Raw genomic sequence first — 20,868 nt, forward strand, 5'->3', positions numbered from 1 at the left:
AAGCTAATGAATAGCTTCTGTTCATAAACTTTGTCTTCGAATGAAACTGCCCCGTTCACCTTTGCTGGTTAAGATATTGATGGTTATAATAAATCCATCTTTTCAATTCAAAAAGTAAAAAAATGTTATAAACCCAAACCCAAAACTCATTCTATTTCTTACTGAAATGAGATCTATGACAAAACTAGAGGACACTAAAGTCTCATGGCTTGAAGACACGAGCCAACTACAATTGCACTTCACAATTCACTTATGTGAGCAGTAACTGGTTCAACTGAGCATAATGTGATGGCTATTACTGTGATTTCAGGAGCTTAAGATCACAAATGAGCTAAGAGTTCTGTTGGAAAGCATCCGGTTGGTATAATCTTGAATAGCTATGTATGTTATTTGAAGCATGATTGTTTCAATCTCAAATTTAGCTTATATATATATATATATATATATTACAGCCACTAAGCAGAAACATGCTTGGAGGGATAAAAAGAATTGTTCAACATTTGCAAAGCTGCTTTTTGTAGCAGCTAATACACTGCAGGCAAAGACAATTTTGAAAGAAAAGCTTTTGTAGCTTCAATACACAATCCTGCCTAGGGCAGATACTTCTGTCCTAGATATAAACTGGAGAAAACAGAAACTTAGAGGGTTTGAGTCCCAGCTGTTTAAGAGAGCATAGTTTAATCACAACAATAAAAATATTAGTATGATAAAGGCAACAATGGACAGTGAGGAGATGACTAGATTAAAAGTATCACCCTCCAAATTAACGTCAGGGGCCCAAATCTCAATCACAATAAATCATCAATTACTTGTATGTCTCATTGTCTTGTAGAGCGGGGCTTTACCAACTCCAACAAAAATGGAAGAAAAAAAGAACGAGATAAGAGAACCGGGGAAAGGTGGGGTTAGGAGGGGGGTGTTTGAAACACCTGCAACACTGATTTCCGAAAGTGTTCCATCCAACTCAATTCACTATAAAATAACATCTAAGAAAGAAAGCATATCTAAATTTCCTGTAGCAACTACCTACTTAATGTACTGAGAAAGCCACTTGAAACCATCTCCATAACCCATTTTACGAACAATGCTACACATGAATACCTCAAGGGGACGAACATTTGAGTCTCCCAAGTTGACCTTACCCTTGCCTGTGGTGAAATTGATCAGACCAAGGTGATGACGCAACTCATCTTCTGAGGCAGCATATGGTATATCAATCTTGTTGCCCAAAATGAGGAATGGAACATTAGCCAAGGCTTCATCAGAGAGGAGAGCATCCAACTCCCTCTTTGACTCAGCAAACCTCTCCTTGTCATAAGCATCCACCAGGTAAACAACTGCATCCACCTACAAACAAATTTCATATCAGTTTACTTATGCTCTGCAAAAAAGGAAAGGAAAAACTGTCTAGTAATCATGCTCTCCATCATAAAGACGCCAGTAATAACAGAGCCAAGACTTGCAGGAAGCTATTGTGCAAGAAGGCCCAGACCAGACATAAAACCATGCCAAGGGAAGAAGAATCAGTGTGTGTATATATTACAAAAAACTGAACCAAAATGAGAAACTTCTGTTTTACAATAGAAAATTATAATTTATTTCTTCCTACAATGTAAACTTAATATTGTTACTTCATTACCAGAGGGTGCAAATAAATATTGTGTGTGGTGAGGTACTATCAGAACACCTTTTTAGAAAATTAAAGGTGCTATCAGCGAACTCACCATCCTTGTTCTTTGCCCCTCATGAATCAGATAATCGCTAGAATCATTATCTGGGATTATAGAGGCAAATTCCAAAAATTCCATGACAAAACCCTCTTGCAATCATACAGATGCTCAAGTGGAATAGCAAAGAAGAAAACCAGACCTAAATTTTCAAATCCCTGTTCATGCAACAAACTTTTACCATATTTGACCATAATTGAACAATAGCTAATGCGCTACTATTTATCACCAACTATTCAAATCATAAAGAGCTAACATTTATAAATAATGAAATCTATCTCCACATCATGAAAGAATACTTAAGGTAAAAAAAAAAAAACAAAGATCAGATAGCAATTAAAAATTGCAAGAGAAGTGTAAAGTTTTTGTCCACAAACAAAATATAATCATACAGGAATTTGCGGGGAAAGAAATATACCTTGGCGTAGTAATCTTTCCACACTCTTCGAGCGATCTGATGACCTCCCAAATCAAAAGCCTTAAACTTGATTTGCCCAATACTCAATTCCTCTGATGTGGGATGCTGTGTTGGCTGATGCTGAACTAATCTCTGCAAAAATCCCATTACCAACATCCAATAAAAAAACCAACTTTCAATCACTTTACCATTAAAGAAATCAATCAAACCCTTTTTATCCCCTTCTTTTGCTAAATAACAATTTCAGTCAAAAGACTAAATCTTTACCAAATCCCATCAATAGTACAAGAGTAAAACAAGTTTTCATAACCTTAATTACCTTTAATTAAACGTTTATTAGCATTAAAATCATTGTTAACTCAGAAATATTACAACTTTATTACAAAATTCATTTTTAAATCACAAATATAATTCCTAAAATTGCAAACTGATTTGAATGCACCAAAATTCATTTCAGCAACCATATAAAAATAAATTCAAAATAATAATTAATGGGGTGAAAATCATAGAAAATACCTCATCTTTGAGCATGTGAAGCAGCGTCGTTTTGCCGGCATTATCAAGCCCCAAAAACAAGATCTTGGCGTCTTTTTGCCATAAACCAAGGGAAGCAAGGACACCGTAGAACCAATCCAGGAAAAACATGATTTAATTCCTTCACTAAAATATTAAAAAAATTACCCTAAAAGAAAAAAAATTCCCAAAACAAAAAATTGAATCTTTCTTATTAAAAATCGTTCAAAGGTAAAAACCAAAAAAAAAAATCTAGAGAGAGAAAGAGTCAAATTTTGGTTGGAGAGAGGGAATGAGTGTGTTGGTGGGTATATAAGGGAGGGTGAGTTGGCGAAGTTTGACTGGGTTAGTTGTTCGGACCAATCAGGTGCTTTGAATCGGTGGTAGTTGGCGACGATGGGTCAATCTGGGCCGTTCGTTGTGAAATCAGTTGATCTTTCGGATCTACCTTCTAGTGGGAGAGGATGATTTATTGGGCCTCGGTCTTAGCTGGGCATCTTCTTAAACGGCGCCGTTTTTGTTGATGGATTTTGTTTTTTTAGCCAGCAGTTTTTTTTAAATAAAAGCAAAGCTACCACTTAGAAGAATAATCAAAATTGGATGATTTAATCAAGAATCTTCTAGAACCTTGGGCCCAACTAGGATGCATTCAATCCACTTAAAGTATAATATCTGAAATTCCAAAGTTACTCTCTAGGAAAGTAGGAATTTTTCTAGAGAGGATCTATGAGCTGAATTGTTTTATTTTATATATATATATATGCACTAGGGCTTTATTTCAAGGGAATCATTATCTGATAGTAGTTTCTCGGGGTCAAGAATAGAATCATCATGATATAAAGTTAACCAAAGCGCCAGACCCCCATCTTAACCCTACAATCTCACTTTAATCCTCCATTTTTTCTTTCTTCAAGGATTACTTTGACATTGACACGCACTACCTTTTACTTGTATGTGAAACAATGAAGATTTTGTTTTGCCTTGTATTAAACCATTTTAGGAGGAAAAAATGAGAAATGGGTTCGGATTTGAACCTGAAATCTTATGGAAAATACATACTGAGAGTGGGTTTAATCGAGAAGAGAGAACACAGTTGTTATTGATGTTAAAAGAATCAGTCGTGATGGTGAATCCAGGTGTTGGTGGGCAGGTGGGAAGTTTGTGTAAGGTTATCCGAATGAAGCATATGCCAACACGGTTAGACTCGGCTGCCACAACCAGATAGACAGAACAAAACAAAAACCATGACCACATGCAAAAACCGGACAAGATATAGATAGGTTGAACAGCGAGTCAAACCAAAACCATCCCCCTGTCTTTCAAAACCAGCAACTTGACGACCCCAAAGCCCAAAACTCGCAGAACCCACAGATTTTCCCTCCCGAAACACTCCTCCCTATAAATACAACACTGTCATTTCACTCTCTCAACAATCCATGAAAAAGTTATACTTTCAACTGTTCATTTCCATACTCTCCAACTGTCTGATATCAAGAAGAATCCATGGCTGATGTTGTACCCAAAGAGCGGAAGATCCTGGTGGCCGTCGATGAAGGCGAGGAGAGCATGTACGCTCTCTCATGGTGCCTCAAGAACGTGATTTCTCAAAATTCTAAAGATACCCTTATCCTCCTTTATGCTAAACCTCCACGTGCAGTGTACTCTGCGCTAGATGGCACAGGTAGTAGATCGCACCTTCAAGGTATTTTGTGTGAGTTTTTCAGGCATTTTTGGGGGCAGGAAGCGACGAGCTGATCCGATAATGTTTTTGTAATTGTGTTCTCGTCTCAGGATACCTGTTTTCTGCTGATATTTTGGCCACCATGGAGAAGTACAGCAACGATGTGGCGGCTTGTGTCATCGAGAAGGCTAAGAGGATGTGCAGGGAGCAAGCCGATGAGGTGGGTTCTACTGTTCTAGTGATTGTAATAATCTTGTTTTTCGCGAGAGTCGAAATTGTCTTTTGAAAAATGGAAGTGTTGGATTTGACTTGATTGCCCTTTTTGGGTCAGGTTAAGGTGGAGGTGAGAGTAGAGAGTGGTGATCCAAGGGACGTGATTTGCCAGGTTGCTGAGAAGATCAATGCTGACGTGTTAGTCATGGGAAGCCATGGCTATGGCCTAATCAAGAGGTATCTGTTTCCATTCAACATAGTAACAGTTGTGGCAGTATCGCCACATGATTGCATGTTAACAATGTTGGTTTCCAATGGTTTTGGCTTTGAATCTAACAGATTTCAATTTAACTATGGAAATTGCAGGGCTTTCTTGGGGAGTGTCAGCAATCACTGTGCACAGAATGTGAAGTGCCCTGTGCTGATTGTCAAGAAGCCTAAATGTTCCTCTTCAGGAACCAAATGATTGGGGATACAATGATACTTCCATGTCCGAATTTCAGCTCCTTGTTTCGTCCATTGTTTAGAATTCAGTCGTCTGCTTCATTGCACAATCTTTTTGTCTGCTTCTTTGGTCCTTTCCTAATTTCGGTGTCAGTTGTTTCAGGTTTCATGTAAATTTCCGAGCTTCCCCCTGTATGTAAAATGTAGACTATAGACTTCCTTCTCGATCATTTAGTTCGAAACTTCCATACTTGGAATCGATTTGCTTTCATGTTACTCTGCTTGACAGTGTTTTCTTTAATCAGAATTCTAAGATTTGGCCAACACAAGATTGAAACTGGAAGTCCCTGAATGTTGCAGGAAAATTGAAAGGGACAAGAAAAAGAAAAAAAAAAGAAAAATTTTCTGAAAAAAAGGAAAAGAAGTTGGGAAACATGACATCCTTAAGCTTTTTCATGCTATAATTATTCTCAATATACAGAAACAATTTAATATTGCAGATAGAAAAGGCAGTAAAATTCAAATTTAAAATCTTTTTATCTCCATTTTGCAAGAATCAATTCAATATTTTTCCATCCTCATTTTAAGGGGTTTAAATTTTTTTTTTTTTGAAAAGCTGGGTTTAAAATTAAATGGCTCATATGAACATAAGTTGTTCAGATAGCCTGATAGTGTAATGGCTCCATCCACCATGGGACTTCAAAATTCTGCTCAGTGCCCCCAGTCTTGACACTTTTTTGAGCTACCCAATGCTACCACTTGGCAATTATCTTGGAATCTGTTTGCACAGGATTTCTCCCAGATTTTCCTCAAACTCCTATTATTTCTCTTTCAGTTCAACTCTCTAGCAGATATTTTGCATGGACCTCTCTCTCTTTAATTCTCTAAAGTTGGATAAGAGGTTGTTTTCCATTTTTCATCCCTTCTGTTGCAAACATCTCATCCCAATTAAGAAATGTCTTGTCTTTCTCCAGTCACAACAATGTCATTGTCATGGATGATATGGTGAGCTGTCCATCAATTCTCTCTTCAGTATTTTTTCTGCTGCTGCCTGCTGCAGGGTCCTACAAAGATATTTTCCCTGATTTCTGAACAGAAAATGGAATGAACTTTATCTGCTGTCATTTCTTTGTTTGAGATCGGTCTTTCTCTTTCTCTTGTACTTCTTGTTTTACCAAGAGTCCTACCAGGATAGGTGTATACATTAGATTCAAATTCAAGCAATGAGAACGCCAAGATTCAATTGCAGGCAACAGCTTTGATTCAAATACTTTTTTCAAAAAGATTGTTGATCAGTTTCCTTGATTGTCGTATCTTTGAATTTAAATACTGTAACCTGGTGAATATTTTCATCATTGGCCACTCGCCTTGTCCTGATTGCCCATTCTTTCTATGGCTAACGATATGAAGTTAAAAGAAAATGTCTGCATTGCATTGCATTGAATTAGCAGACAGTATCTATTCTGACAAACAACCACTCAAAATTTTGAGGAAGCAGAGATGAAGCTATCAGGCACAGGGCCTAAGCCATGAAGTCCAAGCTCAATATGCAGAAGCATTGCCCCAAAATAATTCTCCGGCCAGCTTGTTCCATTCTCATATTAGTAATTCTTACCTTCATAATTTATCTTCAATTCATCCTTCTTAAATTTTTTTTTTCTTCTTTTTCTCAGCTGAAGCATGCATTTACCCCATCTTGACTTGATGACAGGGCATATGTGGATATTTAACCTTAAAGTTGTGCATGCTGACCAAACAAACTAGAAACAGTGTCATGTCGGATTCATATGTACAAGACAGGAAATCATTTTCGGGTATTGAAGCAACTTCGAGATTGCTACTTCCTCTAAACACATCAGCATTGAATTTAGCAAGATCACTGAGTTCAATTCTAAATGGCACTGAACTACCATTTGTTGCAATTCAAACAAAGGTACATGTCTAATGAAGTTGTCGCGTTAACAATTCATCCGACAAGAAAAATTTACTAGTGTTTTTGTTCTATTTCAGATTGCGCCAATATTGTTTGTTGCCCTCTCAACGATTCCACATCTAGCACAGATTTCCTACATTGGATTGAATGGCCTAATTTTTTCATATTACAATGACAAGGACCAGAAGGTAGCAGTGTTTTCCAACACTTCCTTTTCTTCGAATTGGTACAGTATGCCAGTGAACCGTGATACTGGGATGTTATATGGGGAGGCAGTTGCTTTGAAAGCTGTGGTTAGCATGAACGAAAGCTGGTTTCAGGAATCCTTGAATAGGACGAATGGGTACTGTTCACTAGGCAGAGGATGGAACAATGCTCATGATAGCCTATTTTTTACCACTGTTGCTATGGATGGAAGGGGTGTTATATCTGTTGGATTTCCTGCTGAAGTGGTTATCGATCATTTCGCTGCATTAGATTTTAACGGAGGGGATTTTCACCTGGCTACTGCTGAAGGAGATGTGATTGTGCAAACAAGGCTTCCAAATACTGAGATAGTAGTACGTAATAGCACAGTGTCTGTTCAATCATTGAGACCTCATGGTCACCAAATACGTAGTGTAGGTAATGTGTCATGTGTATCTGTTGATGGGAAATTAGGATCCTTTAATGGCAGAATCATGGGAGAGAAGTACACATTTTATTGCTCCACCATTGAGATTGCTGGAGTTCCTTCAGTAAGTCTTTCTGCATCAATGGAAGGCCTTTTGTCAGAGTTTAAGAATACAAGCTAAATATTTTGTTAATTAAGCTGATCAAAACTCATACAACTTCAATTTTCAGGTATATGTGTTAGCTTATCCCAGCAAAAAATTGGTAGGCCTAATCCAAGAGAACAGCAAGCTATCATTGATGCTTCTCAAGCTCATGTTCATATCCATAGCTGTCGCAGTCGGCATCTTCATTTTCTTCACCATTAGAGCTGCAAAAAGAGAAATGTTCTTATGTGCTGCTTTTATAAAGCAAATGAATGCAACTCAACAAGCAGAGCGCAAAAGCATGTTCAAAACTCAAACCTATTTGAGGGCAAACCATGACATCCGATCTTCCTTGGCAGCAATCACAACTTTGCTGGATCTTTGTCATGATGAAGTCAATCCTGCCTCCGAGTTAGCTGAAAATTTGGCTCAAACAAAGACTTGCGCAAAGGACCTCCTAGGTGAGTTTGCTACCTCCTTTTGTCTCTGTTACTTCCCATTGCTGTCCAAACCCTTGCCCGATAACAAATGAGATTCCTTTTTTTAATTATACATATATCGACATATACTTGAGGATTACATGTTGGCTGCAGTTGCATCATAGAACAAAATATTTTCCCTTATTTTACTACCACAAAGCTGAAACAAATAATCTATGAACTATTCACTACATTAATGCTTTGTGCTTGTTCTGATAAAATCGTTCAGGCATATTAAATTCAGTTCTGAAGATGAGTAAAATTGAAGCTGGGAAAATGGATCTTGAAGAAGAAGAATTCAACTTGGCTCAACTCCTTGAGGATGTTGTTGATATGTTCTATCCTTTAGGTATCAAGAAGGGCATAGATGTCATGCTTGATCCTTGTGATGGTTCCATTGGGAAATTATCTCTGGTGAGAGGCGACAGAGTCAAGCTCAAACAAATTCTATGTAACTTACTCAGCAATGCTATCAAGTATACATCAGAAGGTCATGTCTCAGTTCGTGCAGTGGTCAAGAAGAGAAGCTTTGAGAAAAAAATCATTGCTTCTAATGGAAATGCAGTATTGAAGTGCCTATCCCAGTTGTTCTGCAAGAAAGAAGACTATGAGGATATAGATGCCCTTCATAGAGCTGAACAGAATCTCAACAAAATGGAGTTTGAATTTGAGGTGGATGATACAGGCAAGGGAATTCCTAAAGACAAGCAAGCATCTATTTATGAAGAGTTTTTTCAGGTTAAGGAAACAGCTCTTGCTGGAGGCCGCGGTCTTGAAGAAGAAGGTTGTGGTCTGGGACTTGGCATTGTCCAATCTATTGTAAGTGATTGAAACTTGTTGAAAGTAAAAGTTAGTTAATATATAATCGATTGCTCTAAGGAAAGCAGTGTAGGTATGTCTGCTTTGCGGTATTAACAAGATCAGTAAGTTTATGATCATACATGTCATTGTAGTCAGATCGGACAGGAACTGAAAGATTCCTTGTTTTGTTTGTAGGTGCGCCTGATGGACGGAGAAATAGGAATTGTTGAGAAAGAGCCTGGTGAAAGAGGCACTTGTTTCAGGTTCACTGTTCTGCTTACCGCATGTCAACCTGAGTTGGCTGAACCTTTAGAAGACTCTCCGAATGGATTTCATCCACATTTTTCATTTATCAGGAACCCTGCAACTAGATCAGAGGGATCCCATTCCCATGTGATTCTCTGCATAGCTGGGGAGGAAAGGAAGAGAGTTTTAAAGAGATACATAGAGAGCTTAAACATAAAAGTGACATTAGTAAAACAAGGGAAGAGCCTTCATCAAGAGCTCGAAAAGATAAAGCGCAAGTTGTATTTTTCTCACTGCAATCATTCTGGGAAACCCGATTTGCGTTTAGTCGACTACCTCACCAAATCTGCATCAAACAGTTCTGATTCAGGAGCAAGTGATCCACATTTTGGCATCAAGGAAGGAAGTGACAGTGTTTTGCCACAATACATAAAGAGCAACTCTAGAAGTGTTGCAGCTTTCACGGTAGTTGTAATCGATTCCAGTGCTGGTAATTTCTCCGAATTGTGCTCTGCTGTTGCCAGCTTCAGGACAGACATTCCCGATTCCTTATGTAAGGTTGTTTGGTTAGATAACCCCGTCACTCGTACACTTTTGAGAGACAAGCAGGATGCCAGGCTAATCCCTCCATGCGATCACCTCATATATAAACCTTTCCACGGATCACGCTTGACCCAAGTTCTCCATCTGCTTCCTGAACGCAAAGGCACGTCTCATTGCAACTTCCCCAAGTTAACAAACCAGACAGCAACCCTGGAAGCCATGCATTCTGCTAACACGAACCCTTCAAAGGAGACTGAGTCCGGGCCCTCCCTGCAGCAGATGGTGACACAGAAAACTGATGGGAAAAGAATGGGGAAACCCTTAAAAGGGAAGAAGATTCTGGTGGTGGAAGATGATAAGCTGTTGCGCAGGTTGACAGTCACCAGTCTTGAGAAACTGGGAGCAGAAGTTGAAGTCTGTATAAATGGGAAAGAGGCCTTGGATGAAATCTGCAAGAATTTGAGAGAGAAGAAGGAAGGGAACTCCTCCCGGAGTGTCCGCCATGATTATGTCATCATGGACTGCGAGGTACTCTTACTAACTTCTGGGTTTCAACATGGAAGTTCTAAGAAGTATGAAAACATGTCATTGCTCTGTTTCTTTTTGCAGATGCCGGTGATGGACGGGTACGAAGCAACGAGACTGATACGAATGGAGGAGGCGAGGTATGGTGTCCACGTCCCCATCATAGCGGTAACAGCACATGCTATGCCAGAGGAAGCAAACAAGACTATGGGCGCTGGGATGGATTTCCATTTGACTAAACCATTGCAAGTGGATAAATTGCTAGAGGCTATTCAAAGGATCGATAGTAAATGAACAAAAAGGAAGAAGAAAAACAGAGTAGTTTTTGCAGAGTAGGGGATCCTTTTCTTTCCTGAATTGGAAACAGATTTTTTAGCTGGAAATTAATTTTCAGTGATGTTCGTGCTGGTAATTGCATTGTTTCTCTATTAGGCCCAACAATCCCGATGAATTAATTTTTAAATTTAGAAGTAAAGTAATGAATTCAATTTCGAATTCATATCTGATAATTACATATCACGTTAAAAATATAAATATTTGCAAAAAAATAAACAAAACTTATTGATTTGGTTTTTTGATATTTGATATATAAATCAATGAATTCATCTTTAAATTTGTATCTGAAAATTTCTTATCATACCAGAAAATACTAATATTAGCAAAGGAATTAAAGGAAAAGGCAGAGGCGTCAAACATGTAAACGACCTGAATTGTTCAAACTATTTCATAAATCTGATCATCAAATAAAAAAACACATCATCCTTTTTGTTGTAAAAGGCCCACAATTAAAATCAGATTAAAAAAAGACAATCAGCCACGGTTCAGTCTGCGTGCAGCCTTTCAATTTGTTTTCTCCTCTAACAGAAAACTCCTACAGCTACAACTTTATAAAAAGAGCTAATTGGAAAAAAAAAATTTTTTAGGAGCACTTCTGTGTTGGCGCTTTTATCTCCAAACCGAATTGTCAGCAAAATACTGCAGTGCTCTTGCCTTACAGCTCGTCCTGCATTCCAAATACAATTTATCCATCAATTAAAAATTACAACTGATAAAATTGAATTGCGAGGTTGGGAAAGTTTTTAAGTACTTACATGTACATCTTCCTCGGTCTCTTCCTTGATCTCCTCACTGTCTTTGCTTGCGTCGGATTTGGTATCGGAGTCAGACTCATTTCCTTCAGCATCATCAGTGTCGTCATCTTCGTCCTCAACCTGGAAAGTCAGTAAAACAAAATGAAAACCAGAATGATAGCAAACAGATTAATCATATATTTAAAAAAGCTTGTTGTAGGCTTACATCAGAATCAGCTGGGTCATCCTTTGATTCCTGAAGATCATGTTTACATTAGTTAGAAAGGAGATGGAATGAGTGTTAAAAAAATGCAAACAAGACAGAACTCAGACAATTCTAGTCAAGAAAATACCTCCTCCTCTCTCTTCTTCTCTGCCTCCTCAAATGCTGCCTTCTCAGCCTGCAAAAACAATAACATCAGCCAAATATGACAAAAAGAACTTATGGAAAAAAAAAAATTGAAATACAGAGAAGCACATACATCCTTCTGCTTGCCCCATGTTTCTTCAGCTAGTGTCTTGGCATACTCTGGATCATCAGCGACTAAGACATTATCAAACAATGTCCCGGATTTCACCTGACAAAAACAAACATCTACCTTGTTGTAGTTCTGAAAGGCATGGAATGATAATAGCAGAGGAGTAAAGAAAAAATAGACAAAAGAATACCTGCCACAATTCAATACCAACATACTTCAACTTGGGGAAAACGTAGATATCAGGATCATCCTTGAAGTCTAGGTGGGCCATAGAAAACACACACAATAATAAGTACCCTAAAATCTGTTGATGACAATAAAAAGGAGAAGGCAAGGTAGAAAAGAAATAGCAATAAACCTGGGTTGTCAATGAGCGGTGCCTTCCACTTGCCCTTGTAGTTGGGGTTCTTAATTTTCTGCAGATAGAGGAGGAATGGTTATGCACATAACTAATTTAAAATCCTATTAAACACTGCATTAGGTCAGGATTTTACAAACCTTTGGCTTCCATGGGCCGTTGTACTCAGGGTTGGCAATTGTTGGGGCTGTCCATTCACCATCTTCGTCATCATCCCAATCTTCAGGCTGGCGTGAATGATGTTAAGCATTAATCTTTGTTTCAAACAAGGCACTGAATTTCATAACAAAAGCATTCCAGAAGGAATTAAGTGACTACCTTCTTAGCATCAGGGTCAGGGATCTCTTTAGGGATGTCATCATAACCCTATAGGAACCAAAACACTAGAGGTCAGCTTGCCTAGGCATATTCAAGCAGCATATATAAATTTACCATAAGAGAATGGAGGAAGGGGAAAAGTGAGGAGCTTATTACCTCAGGCTTCTTGTCTTCAGGATCAGGGATGTATTCTTTGTCATCCCAATCTTCAGGCTGCCCATCATGCAAAGAACTTAGATTGTACTCAAAATTCAGAAAAAGAAGACATCAATTGAGATTTGGTGCGAGTGATTACCTTCTTGGCCTCAGGATCCTTGATTTTCTTTGGTGGGAGAAGATCCCAATCAGTGTACAAGCTACCAGTTTGTTTCTCAACATTATCAACAAGGATGCTGTAGGTAGCGTCTGGGCGGAGAATGAATGTATAAATGTGAGTGAGTTGGTCAGTCTCACAAGGAACTTCCTTCTTGATCAAGTGGTTTGTCTCGTTGTAGTTAAGAATAGCATGCACTTTCTTGGTGCTGTAACCACAGATATCTGGTCCAAACATAATGCTGCAACCAACCAACATAACAAAATATCAGTAAATCTATAAAAATAATATCTTTTAGAGATACAAACAGGTTAGATCATAGGGGAATAAATAACCTGTATGGGGTGTCACCACCGAATTTCTTCTGGTCAACATCACCACTGAGCAACTTCATGTAGCCACCACCACAGTCAAGCTTCTGCTCATGCTTGACAGAAAATTGGAAGACAAGAGTCTTGTCCTTGTTGTTAAGTTCTGGGAACTCAGCTGAAATAGCATAGAACCTGTAGTCTTCACTAGTTTGAATACCTGAACAAGATGCAAAGCAATTAGTAACTAACTTGAAAAAGAGGCTCCGAGTTGAAAGCTACCTTACGAATACCAAGCTATGAGTAATTCCAGAAACTTACCTTTGTCATTAGGGTCTCCATTCCATTTTCCAGAAGTGAAGTTCCATTCACCAGCCGTTTTCTCATCTTTCTTCCAGTCAGATTTTACCCACCGGTTCTCCCATCCATCTTCAGTTTCACAACAAAAGAAAAGCAAAATCAGCATAAAAAAGTGACATTGTGCTGTTTAAAAACAGTAAAACATACTTTTTAAAAAAAGTACTGTTAAAGCAGAAGCAGCTCCGTTTTCATAAATTCTCTTTTATTTGTTAAAAAGAATGCAGAAACTTAAGCATAGTACCTAAAAAGTCAATACACTTTCTACATGAGTCTGATATCAATTATGCTAAAAAAGGACAATAACTTTTAATTTCCTTCTCACATTGCTAAAATCTACTGCTTTCATTCACTTTGCCTACGTTCTTACATAAACAAATACTCACCTCACAATTATCAATCAAATAAAAAAATAATATAAATAAGCGCAGAATAATAATATTAATCATCATTCCATTTTATTATCTACTACAGTTACAGATCAATTGCAACACTACACACTATAACATTCACTGTCATTTCTTTCCTTAATTAAGCTACTAAATTTCTAATGCTATTTTTTTTTTTTAAATCTAGAACCGAAAAATGAAATCAGATTATCAGCAGATCTACTTGAGTTAACAGCAATTTCAAACGTAATTAAGCATTTGACTAAGGAACCAATCGAGAACAACCAGATCGACAACTTAACACATGAAAACCATCGATCCTTTCAAATTCGATCAAATTGAAAGGTTAAATCTCTAGAAAACAGATTCGAATGCCAAAAACGAGCCGATCTAGAGGTTCAAATACAACGCACAGATTTAGTAAGAAAAAGCAGAGGAAATGAACAAGAAAGAGTTCTACCTTCGAAGCGTTCTTCGAAGAACACTTTAGCAGAGGTGACGGCGATGAGAGAGACAATGATTAGACATAGAACACTAGGGTTTCGTTCGCGAATCGCCATGGCTGAACTTCAGCGAAAAAAAAGTTGAGCTGCACTCTGAGAGAGAGTGATGGGTACCCTTTATATAGTCGTTGATTTCTCCGGTTTCTACAGCCCTGTCAAAAATGAGGATTTACTCTCGGTTATATCTGACGTGGACAGAAGTAAATGAGGAGAACGAATGGTCAGGCGACATATCATTCGTAAGTGTCATTAGGCTGACCTGGAAACGTATTATTGGCCAGGAATTTCACGTGACACGCAGAAGGAGTTTTGCCCTGTTTTGCTACAAGTTTGATGGGTACGTTTCAATTTTAGTTGGAACCTGAAACACGTGGCAAGGAGGTAGTGGTGCATAGAGGGGGCCCCACCCATCAAGTTAGTTTGTGCCCGTGGATTATTTTAATTTCGTATTTAGGAGTAGGATTTAATTATTGTAATTAATTGCTTATTGGCTGTTAGATTAGAACATTATCTTCTATATACATCCATCCACATTGGAATGAGTTGTACGATCAATAAGACTTATACCGCTACAAAATAAAAAATAAAAAATTATTCAACAAAAAATAGAAAACTTAGTTGTATAAATGGATTAATTCAAAGTTTTATTATTATTATTATTTCAGTCATTAAAATACCAACAATTACAACCAAATTAAAAGAGATTTTCTAGATAAATAAGACATCTTTTTTGTGATAAAAATTCAAAAAAATTAGAAATATATCAACATTTTTATCAATATTTATCTTTTAGATTAATAAATACATGATTGACAAACAAATACATTAGGATTATTCTTTAATTCTATCGAAAATTTTGGATAGGAGTTTCATTAGAGAGGTAAGTCCATCAAATAATGTAATGTTGGTCGGCGATGAGTTCTCTATTCCAAAAATCTTCTAAAGTGGGCCCAGGCCGGCACTTGTTTTTTCTTCTCTATTCATAGTTGTATTTTATGCTTGGATTGGAAGCCACTCAAAACTCATTGCACAACATGACTTGTTCTCAGCAAATTTATCATGTTCTTTTGCCATTGGCATTGAGCAAAATCAACATGGTTTATATTTTTCGAATTTAAGGTTTAGGGTTTTTGAAATAGACATGTTTATTGGATTGAAAATGTGAACGAAATTTATAATTTTTTTTTTGATATGAGATATTTTATAAAAAATATTAGACTTGAATTAAAGTAGGTTATTTTTTTTTATGAATAAAAAAATAAATGTAACGAGTATATTGTATAATTAAATAAAGTAAAATGTTACGAATTCCGTATCAATTTGAAAACATAAACCCTGTCTAATTATATAAAATTAGATTTATGCATTAGCTATTAAACAAATATTTTGAGTGTTGTGTGAATCAAACAAAACCAAAGACTGCATGATTTTGTAATAGAAAAACATGATATGAATTAAACTTATTGTATTGACATTAAAATTGGGTAACTGACAGCACCAAACCCAAGCTAGAATTTTCCTTTACATATTGGAACTACTATGTTACAGAAAAGTTCCATTTCTCTGCTGAACATATATGTACCGGGACTTAAAAACTCAGAGCAATTTGAAGAGCAAGCCTCCATGAGCAGCGAAGAATGGAGCAAACACCAATGACTCGACTGCCATGAGCTTGATCAGGATGTTGAGTGATGGTCCGGAAGTGTCCTTGAGGGGGTCTCCGATTGTGTCACCAATCACTGCAGCCTTGTGGCAATCCGAACCCTTTGGACCCAACGACTTGGCGTGCTCGCTAGCACCGGCCTGCATGCAGACAGTCAACATTAAACCATGGAGAAAATGGAGACAAACAGATATGGCTACAATGTTAGTTTTACCTCGATGTATTTCTTGGCATTATCCCATGCTCCTCCTGTGTTGGAAGCTGAGATGGCAACCTGGGGAAGAAAAACAAAACAATGTTGATGTGAATAGGTGATCCTGACAGGTTCAGACACAAGCCTGCGACAAAATTTTTATGTAGCAGAAACAATGCTTTGCATGGAGAAATCAATGAAGTCCTGACAAATACTTGTGAATGTATCGAAAATGATTGGTAACAGGGTACCTGGACACCAGAAACAAGTGAGCCAGCAAGAACACCAGCAAGAGTTTCGACTCCAAAGAAGGTTCCAGCAATGAGTGGAGTAAGCATGACAAGAGCACCGGGTGGGATCATTTCCTTGAGTGAGGCATCGGTTGAAATCTTTACACAGTTTGCATAGTCTGGTTTCGTCCTGCCTTCCATTAGTCCTGGTATTGTGTTGAATTGCCGACGAACCTCTTCAACCATTTTGAGAGCTGCACTTCCCACGCTCTTCATCGTCATGGCTGAAAACCAGTAGGGGAGCATGGCTCCGACTATCAGCCCAATGAAAACCTTTGGTGTCAGTACATCTACTGACTCGATGCCTGCTCTGCTAACATAGGCGCCGAATAAAGCAAGAGAAACGAGTGCTGCTGACCCAATTGCAAAACCCTGAAATGAAAATGGCAGAACATGAAGGAACCAAAGACAATGAATTTGAATTGTAGAAGATCATGTGGAATCAACATAAACCTCACCTTGCCAATAGCAGCAGTGGTGTTTCCTGCTGCATCTAGAGCATCTGTTCTTTCACGTATCTTGTGACTCATTCCAGCCATTTCTGCAATACCACCAGCATTGTCACTTATGGGACCGTAAGCATCGATTGCGAGACCAGTGGCTATAGTACTGAGCATTCCCAAAGCGGCCACAGCAATTCCATACATCGCAGCCAGGCTAAAGCTCACATAGATAGCAATCGCAATGGCAAATATGGGAATGATGACAGATTTGTATCCCAGAGCCAACCCAAAAATCACATTTGTTGCAGCACCTGTTCTGCAAGAATCAGCCACATCCTGCACCGGACTGCAAGTATTCCAAGAGTTAATTTATTTTGATTCTAGTCTTCTAATTAACAACCAAGATGAAGAAGGAAGAGCTCTCCGGGCAATACACATGCAAAGATACTAACCTATAAGCATTGCTTGTGTAATATTCTGTAGTATACCCAATGACAAGTCCAGCCCACAAGCCAATAGCAACACAGAAGAAAAGGTGCCTGCATTAGACAAAATCGATAAGCCTTATACAAAGAAAAGGGGATGAAACCTTCAAACAAAGAGATAACAGTTTACTGGTTGCATACCAATTCTTCACTTCCTTTTCGGTTCCAAAATTATAAAGAGTGAATTCTGATGGCAATGCAAAGAAGCTCACCACAGCGATCCCAGCAGTCATCAGAACAGTGGAGATAAGGAGTTGCCGTTTCAAGGACGGCTCAATTTCACTGACATTCTTAATCTCGAACAGATCAGTTGCAAAGAGTGTAGTTATCAAGCAAACCACAATTCCCATTGAGCTTATGATCAAGGGATAAGACATTGCTGTAAAGTCATGACCGATACCAAAGGATGATATAGATGCAACAAAAAGTGCTGCACATGATGATTCGGCATAAGACCCGAATAGATCAGAACCCATGCCAGCAATATCTCCTACATTGTCACCCACATTATCAGCAATGACCTGTAATAAGTGCCACAAAGTTAGGTGTAAGCAAAAAAATGTTAATCTTTTAGAATCTAAGTGGCATTAGTAACTTCAGAACTATCTAGCTCAGTTTAAAATGCTGAGATAAATGAGGAGAGATTATTGCTTAAGTGGGTAGAAAGTGATGCATAGAGGAATGAAGAAGCATTTGCTTTTGGATTCGCAGTCAAATTTCAACAAATTCTAGAACTAAAACAATTCTGCAAAGCTCAGCTACTTCTCTTCTGGTGTAAATGGAAAGAATCTAAATAATGAAACAGAACCTAGTCAAAGCAAATAGGTCCAGCAAAGTGGAGGAGGAATTGTGGGAACTTACAGCTGGATTTCGTGGATCATCTTCAGGGATATTTCGTTCCACTTTACCGACAAGATCAGCACCAACATCAGCTGCTTTAGTGTATATTCCTCCCCCAACTCTCCCAAAGAGGGCCATAGAAGAACCACCGAGACCATAACCAGTAATAGATTCATAAAGTCCCTCCCAGTCATCACCATAGTAAAGCTTAAACAAATTGATGGATACATAGAGCACAAAAAGGCCATTGGCAGCAAGAAGGAAACCCATGACTGCGCCTGAGCGAAAAGCTGTTATAAATGCCTTCCCAACACCTTTCCTTGCTTCTAGAGTTGTTCTAGCGTTGGCATAAGTTGCAATTTTCATCCCCAGAAAACCTGAGAGGACAGAGGTTAGCGCCCCCAGTAAGAAAGCAATCGTGCTAAATAAGGCATTTGCCAGGGCTGGTTTGCAGGTGTTGCCCTGGTTGTATGTGCAGGGTTCACTTTTGGTGCTGAAGCCCCTAACTGAACCAAGGAAGAGGAAGATGATGGCACCAAATACACCCATGAAGATACCGAGGTACTTGTACTCGGTAAAGAGGAAAGAGGTTGCACCTGGAAACATGGTACAGATTAGTAAAAAACCCAGTTGTTAATACAAAACAACAGAAAATATGAACCAAACTTTATGTTTGAAACACTTCAATGAATAATGCATAAAATTTTTTACCATAATCATGGTACAAGGTGTAGGAACAGTGAATTTGCTTGATCAGAATGATCAGTCCAAGAAATGTAACATACAACCCTCTAGAAGATGATAAGCTAACTTTGATAAAAAATTTTCAGAATTCCTAAGATAACCTACAAGGAAACTTGAATTCTTCATTGAAAAAGGTAAAAAGGACTTGCTTGTAGAAATTGAAAATCAAAGTCCAGAACAATAAGTGACAAACAGAGAGAAGAACCCTAAGTTATGCTTAAGGAATCTGAAAAAGAAGATGAGAAAGGATCAAAGAAGGAACAAAACAAAACTAGGCAGAATTTGCTAAAAAACTTGATCTGTCAATTGCAGAGGGACAAGAAGAAAGTATTAGGTCTAAAGTAAACAGTTAAAAAATTCTATCCGAAATAAGAATCTGAAAACCAAGAACCATCAGAAACAACAATAAGATAGAAACTACAAAATAGCCTAGTCAAGATTTTAAGATAGAATTATGATCAATATACATATTTTTCTCTCTTTTTGCTGACACCATGAATCATGATCATCATGCTCTATGACATAATATCACTGGACTTATCTTAATAATTTATATTCATCTCATGGATACCAGAAAGGATAAGAGGTAGAAGAAAAGACAATAAAAATATACCCTTAACCATCAACAAGGAAAACCCAGAAAGCTCAAGCACAAACATGAAAGTGAGAGAAATAGAGAAAAAGAGAGCTCACCAACAGAAATGGCATGCTGAATCTCAGCACACTTGATGGAAACCTCAAGATTGTCGATACCCTCTTCTTCTTCATCAGCTTCAATCAGCTTTTCTTTGTATTCATTGCTGGAATCATTTGATGAGACCTTCACCCTGGAGACCAAAAACCATTGAAACAAAGCAAAACCAATGCCCACCAAGGCAGCTACAGGTATCAGTATCTGGGTAAGACCCTCACCCATGGCACTCATTTCCACAAACTCTCTCAACAACTTCAGTACTTTGCTTTTCTTGGCTTCTGCTAGCAAAATATAGCAAGTGCTTTAATGGTAACCGATGCTTGGAGTACAGACTCAAAAAGCTGAAAGTGATCTTAGAGGCCCTGCATGGCTATTGAAAAATGCAAACTGGTTGTTTTGAACGACAGATGGGACAAACTTTAGATTCTTCTAAACCTTGGATTGTGTTTTACCAGTTGTTTTGATTAGCAGGTATCAGTTTTGTCACTGTCTTTATCCAATGTGCTCCATTCACATCAGGTTATGTTGTAAAGTTTCTGTCAGGCTTTATAGATAGAGTTGGATAAAAACCCAGCATTTACAACGTGAGGTGATAAGATCAAATTAATAACATTCACTTCATCCTATGCCAGTATAAATCAATTTTTTATTTCATTATTCATTAATTTACTTCATGGATTATTCTTTTTGGACTCACTCTTAAAACATTATGGATAGAATTGCAAGCTTTAATGGATAGATATTAAAGTGGTGATCATCTCTTAAATTGAAGATATAAGCATATAAATATAATAAAAATTTCTTCATCCATTATTTATGTTTTAAGCTGAATATTTTTCTTAAAAATTTAACATGATATCAAAATAAATCATTATCCCTATTATTATCTCTTCTATAATTCATACCACGTGGTAGTAAATGGTTTCTCCCAAATTTTTTTTTCTTAATTATGATGTGTACATCAGAACAAAAACTTGGATTGAAACAGGCACTTTCCCAGAATTGAATCAATGAGGGGTTTGATGGATTCAAAGTCTATTCTGACTTGTCCACATTACAATAATCCAGAACCGCCAAAAAATGTAGTAATTTCTACGACCTTTAGAACATAGATATTTAGCTAGATGATCAAAACAGACG

General features: G+C 37.8%; 5 protein-coding genes across 7 annotated transcripts; 2 read left to right on the forward strand and 3 right to left on the reverse strand.

The window, feature by feature from the left end:
- Positions 743 to 2,960, reverse strand: LOC18600560 (GTP-binding protein SAR1A). Its single transcript, XM_007031069.2, has 3 exons — positions 2,662 to 2,960; positions 2,146 to 2,277; positions 743 to 1,347 (listed from the first exon to the last, which is right to left on the reverse strand). The coding sequence occupies exons 1-3, from the start codon at positions 2,788 to 2,790 to the stop codon at positions 1,027 to 1,029; spliced, it is 582 nt and encodes a 193-aa protein (XP_007031131.1). The 5' UTR covers positions 2,791 to 2,960; the 3' UTR covers positions 743 to 1,026.
- Positions 3,856 to 5,272, forward strand: LOC18600561 (universal stress protein A-like protein). Of its 2 annotated transcripts, none has more exons than XM_018121434.1 (4): positions 3,856 to 4,360; positions 4,450 to 4,559; positions 4,671 to 4,789; positions 4,919 to 5,272. In XM_018121434.1, exons 1-4 carry the CDS (start codon positions 4,162 to 4,164, stop codon positions 5,016 to 5,018), a joined length of 528 nt encoding a protein of 175 aa, XP_017976923.1. In that variant the 5' UTR covers positions 3,856 to 4,161; the 3' UTR covers positions 5,019 to 5,272. The 2 variants fall into 2 exon arrangements, with proteins under 2 accessions (XP_017976923.1, XP_017976924.1); XM_018121435.1 differs by having other exon boundaries at positions 3,892 to 4,339.
- Positions 6,365 to 10,724, forward strand: LOC18600562 (histidine kinase CKI1). Of its 2 annotated transcripts, XM_018121433.1 has the most exons (7): positions 6,365 to 6,600; positions 6,708 to 6,929; positions 7,007 to 7,666; positions 7,773 to 8,148; positions 8,396 to 8,985; positions 9,163 to 10,284; positions 10,366 to 10,724. In XM_018121433.1, exons 1-7 carry the CDS (start codon positions 6,526 to 6,528, stop codon positions 10,573 to 10,575), a joined length of 3,255 nt encoding a protein of 1,084 aa, XP_017976922.1. In that variant the 5' UTR covers positions 6,365 to 6,525; the 3' UTR covers positions 10,576 to 10,724. The 2 variants fall into 2 exon arrangements, with proteins under 2 accessions (XP_017976922.1, XP_017976921.1); XM_018121432.1 differs by having other exon boundaries at positions 9,163 to 10,724.
- Positions 10,977 to 14,487, reverse strand: LOC18600563 (calreticulin). Its single transcript, XM_007031074.2, has 14 exons — positions 14,334 to 14,487; positions 13,449 to 13,556; positions 13,155 to 13,347; positions 12,802 to 13,060; positions 12,663 to 12,719; positions 12,507 to 12,554; positions 12,329 to 12,415; positions 12,189 to 12,246; positions 12,021 to 12,088; positions 11,834 to 11,929; positions 11,705 to 11,752; positions 11,578 to 11,607; positions 11,373 to 11,492; positions 10,977 to 11,284 (listed from the first exon to the last, which is right to left on the reverse strand). The coding sequence occupies exons 1-14, from the start codon at positions 14,431 to 14,433 to the stop codon at positions 11,273 to 11,275; spliced, it is 1,284 nt and encodes a 427-aa protein (XP_007031136.2). The 5' UTR covers positions 14,434 to 14,487; the 3' UTR covers positions 10,977 to 11,272.
- Positions 15,822 to 20,063, reverse strand: LOC18600564 (pyrophosphate-energized vacuolar membrane proton pump). The gene is made up of 8 exons (XM_018121895.1): positions 19,728 to 20,063; positions 18,312 to 18,886; positions 17,592 to 17,971; positions 17,418 to 17,504; positions 16,981 to 17,311; positions 16,484 to 16,894; positions 16,254 to 16,313; positions 15,822 to 16,179 (listed from the first exon to the last, which is right to left on the reverse strand). The coding sequence occupies exons 1-8, from the start codon at positions 19,957 to 19,959 to the stop codon at positions 15,973 to 15,975; spliced, it is 2,283 nt and encodes a 760-aa protein (XP_017977384.1). The 5' UTR covers positions 19,960 to 20,063; the 3' UTR covers positions 15,822 to 15,972.

Source organism: Theobroma cacao, chromosome 5, assembly GCF_000208745.1.
Source record: "Theobroma cacao cultivar B97-61/B2 chromosome 5, Criollo_cocoa_genome_V2, whole genome shotgun sequence".
Taxonomy (NCBI): Eukaryota; Viridiplantae; Streptophyta; class Magnoliopsida; order Malvales; family Malvaceae; genus Theobroma; species Theobroma cacao.

Coding starts and splice junctions, on each gene's coding strand:
- LOC18600560 (XM_007031069.2), bottom strand. CDS start 2,790: ATGTTTTTCCTGGATTGGTTCTACGGTGTCCTTGCTTCCCTTGGTTTA. Junction 2,278..2,661: donor TTCACATGCTCAAAGATGAG/GTATTTTCTATG, acceptor GGATTTTTGCAG/AGATTAGTTCAGCATCAGCC. Junction 1,348..2,145: donor GGAAAGATTACTACGCCAAG/GTATATTTCTTT, acceptor ATTTGTTTGTAG/GTGGATGCAGTTGTTTACCT.
- LOC18600561 (XM_018121434.1), top strand. CDS start 4,162: ATGGCTGATGTTGTACCCAAAGAGCGGAAGATCCTGGTGGCCGTCGAT. Junction 4,560..4,670: donor GCAGGGAGCAAGCCGATGAG/GTGGGTTCTACT, acceptor TTTTTGGGTCAG/GTTAAGGTGGAGGTGAGAGT. Junction 4,790..4,918: donor GGCTATGGCCTAATCAAGAG/GTATCTGTTTCC, acceptor TGGAAATTGCAG/GGCTTTCTTGGGGAGTGTCA.
- LOC18600564 (XM_018121895.1), bottom strand. CDS start 19,959: ATGAGTGCCATGGGTGAGGGTCTTACCCAGATACTGATACCTGTAGCT. Junction 17,972..18,311: donor ATGATCCACGAAATCCAGCT/GTAAGTTCCCAC, acceptor CACTTATTACAG/GTCATTGCTGATAATGTGGG. Junction 17,505..17,591: donor GAAAAGGAAGTGAAGAATTG/GTATGCAACCAG, acceptor TGTCTAATGCAG/GCACCTTTTCTTCTGTGTTG.
- LOC18600563 (XM_007031074.2), bottom strand. CDS start 14,433: ATGGCGATTCGCGAACGAAACCCTAGTGTTCTATGTCTAATCATTGTC. Junction 12,720..12,801: donor AGGATCCTGAGGCCAAGAAG/GTAATCACTCGC, acceptor CATGATGGGCAG/CCTGAAGATTGGGATGACAA. Junction 11,493..11,577: donor ATGACCCAGCTGATTCTGAT/GTAAGCCTACAA, acceptor CTGACTTTCCAG/GTTGAGGACGAAGATGACGA.
- LOC18600562 (XM_018121432.1), top strand. CDS start 6,526: ATGAAGTCCAAGCTCAATATGCAGAAGCATTGCCCCAAAATAATTCTC. Junction 7,667..7,772: donor AGATTGCTGGAGTTCCTTCA/GTAAGTCTTTCT, acceptor TTCAATTTTCAG/GTATATGTGTTAGCTTATCC. Junction 8,986..9,162: donor TTGGCATTGTCCAATCTATT/GTAAGTGATTGA, acceptor TTTTGTTTGTAG/GTGCGCCTGATGGACGGAGA.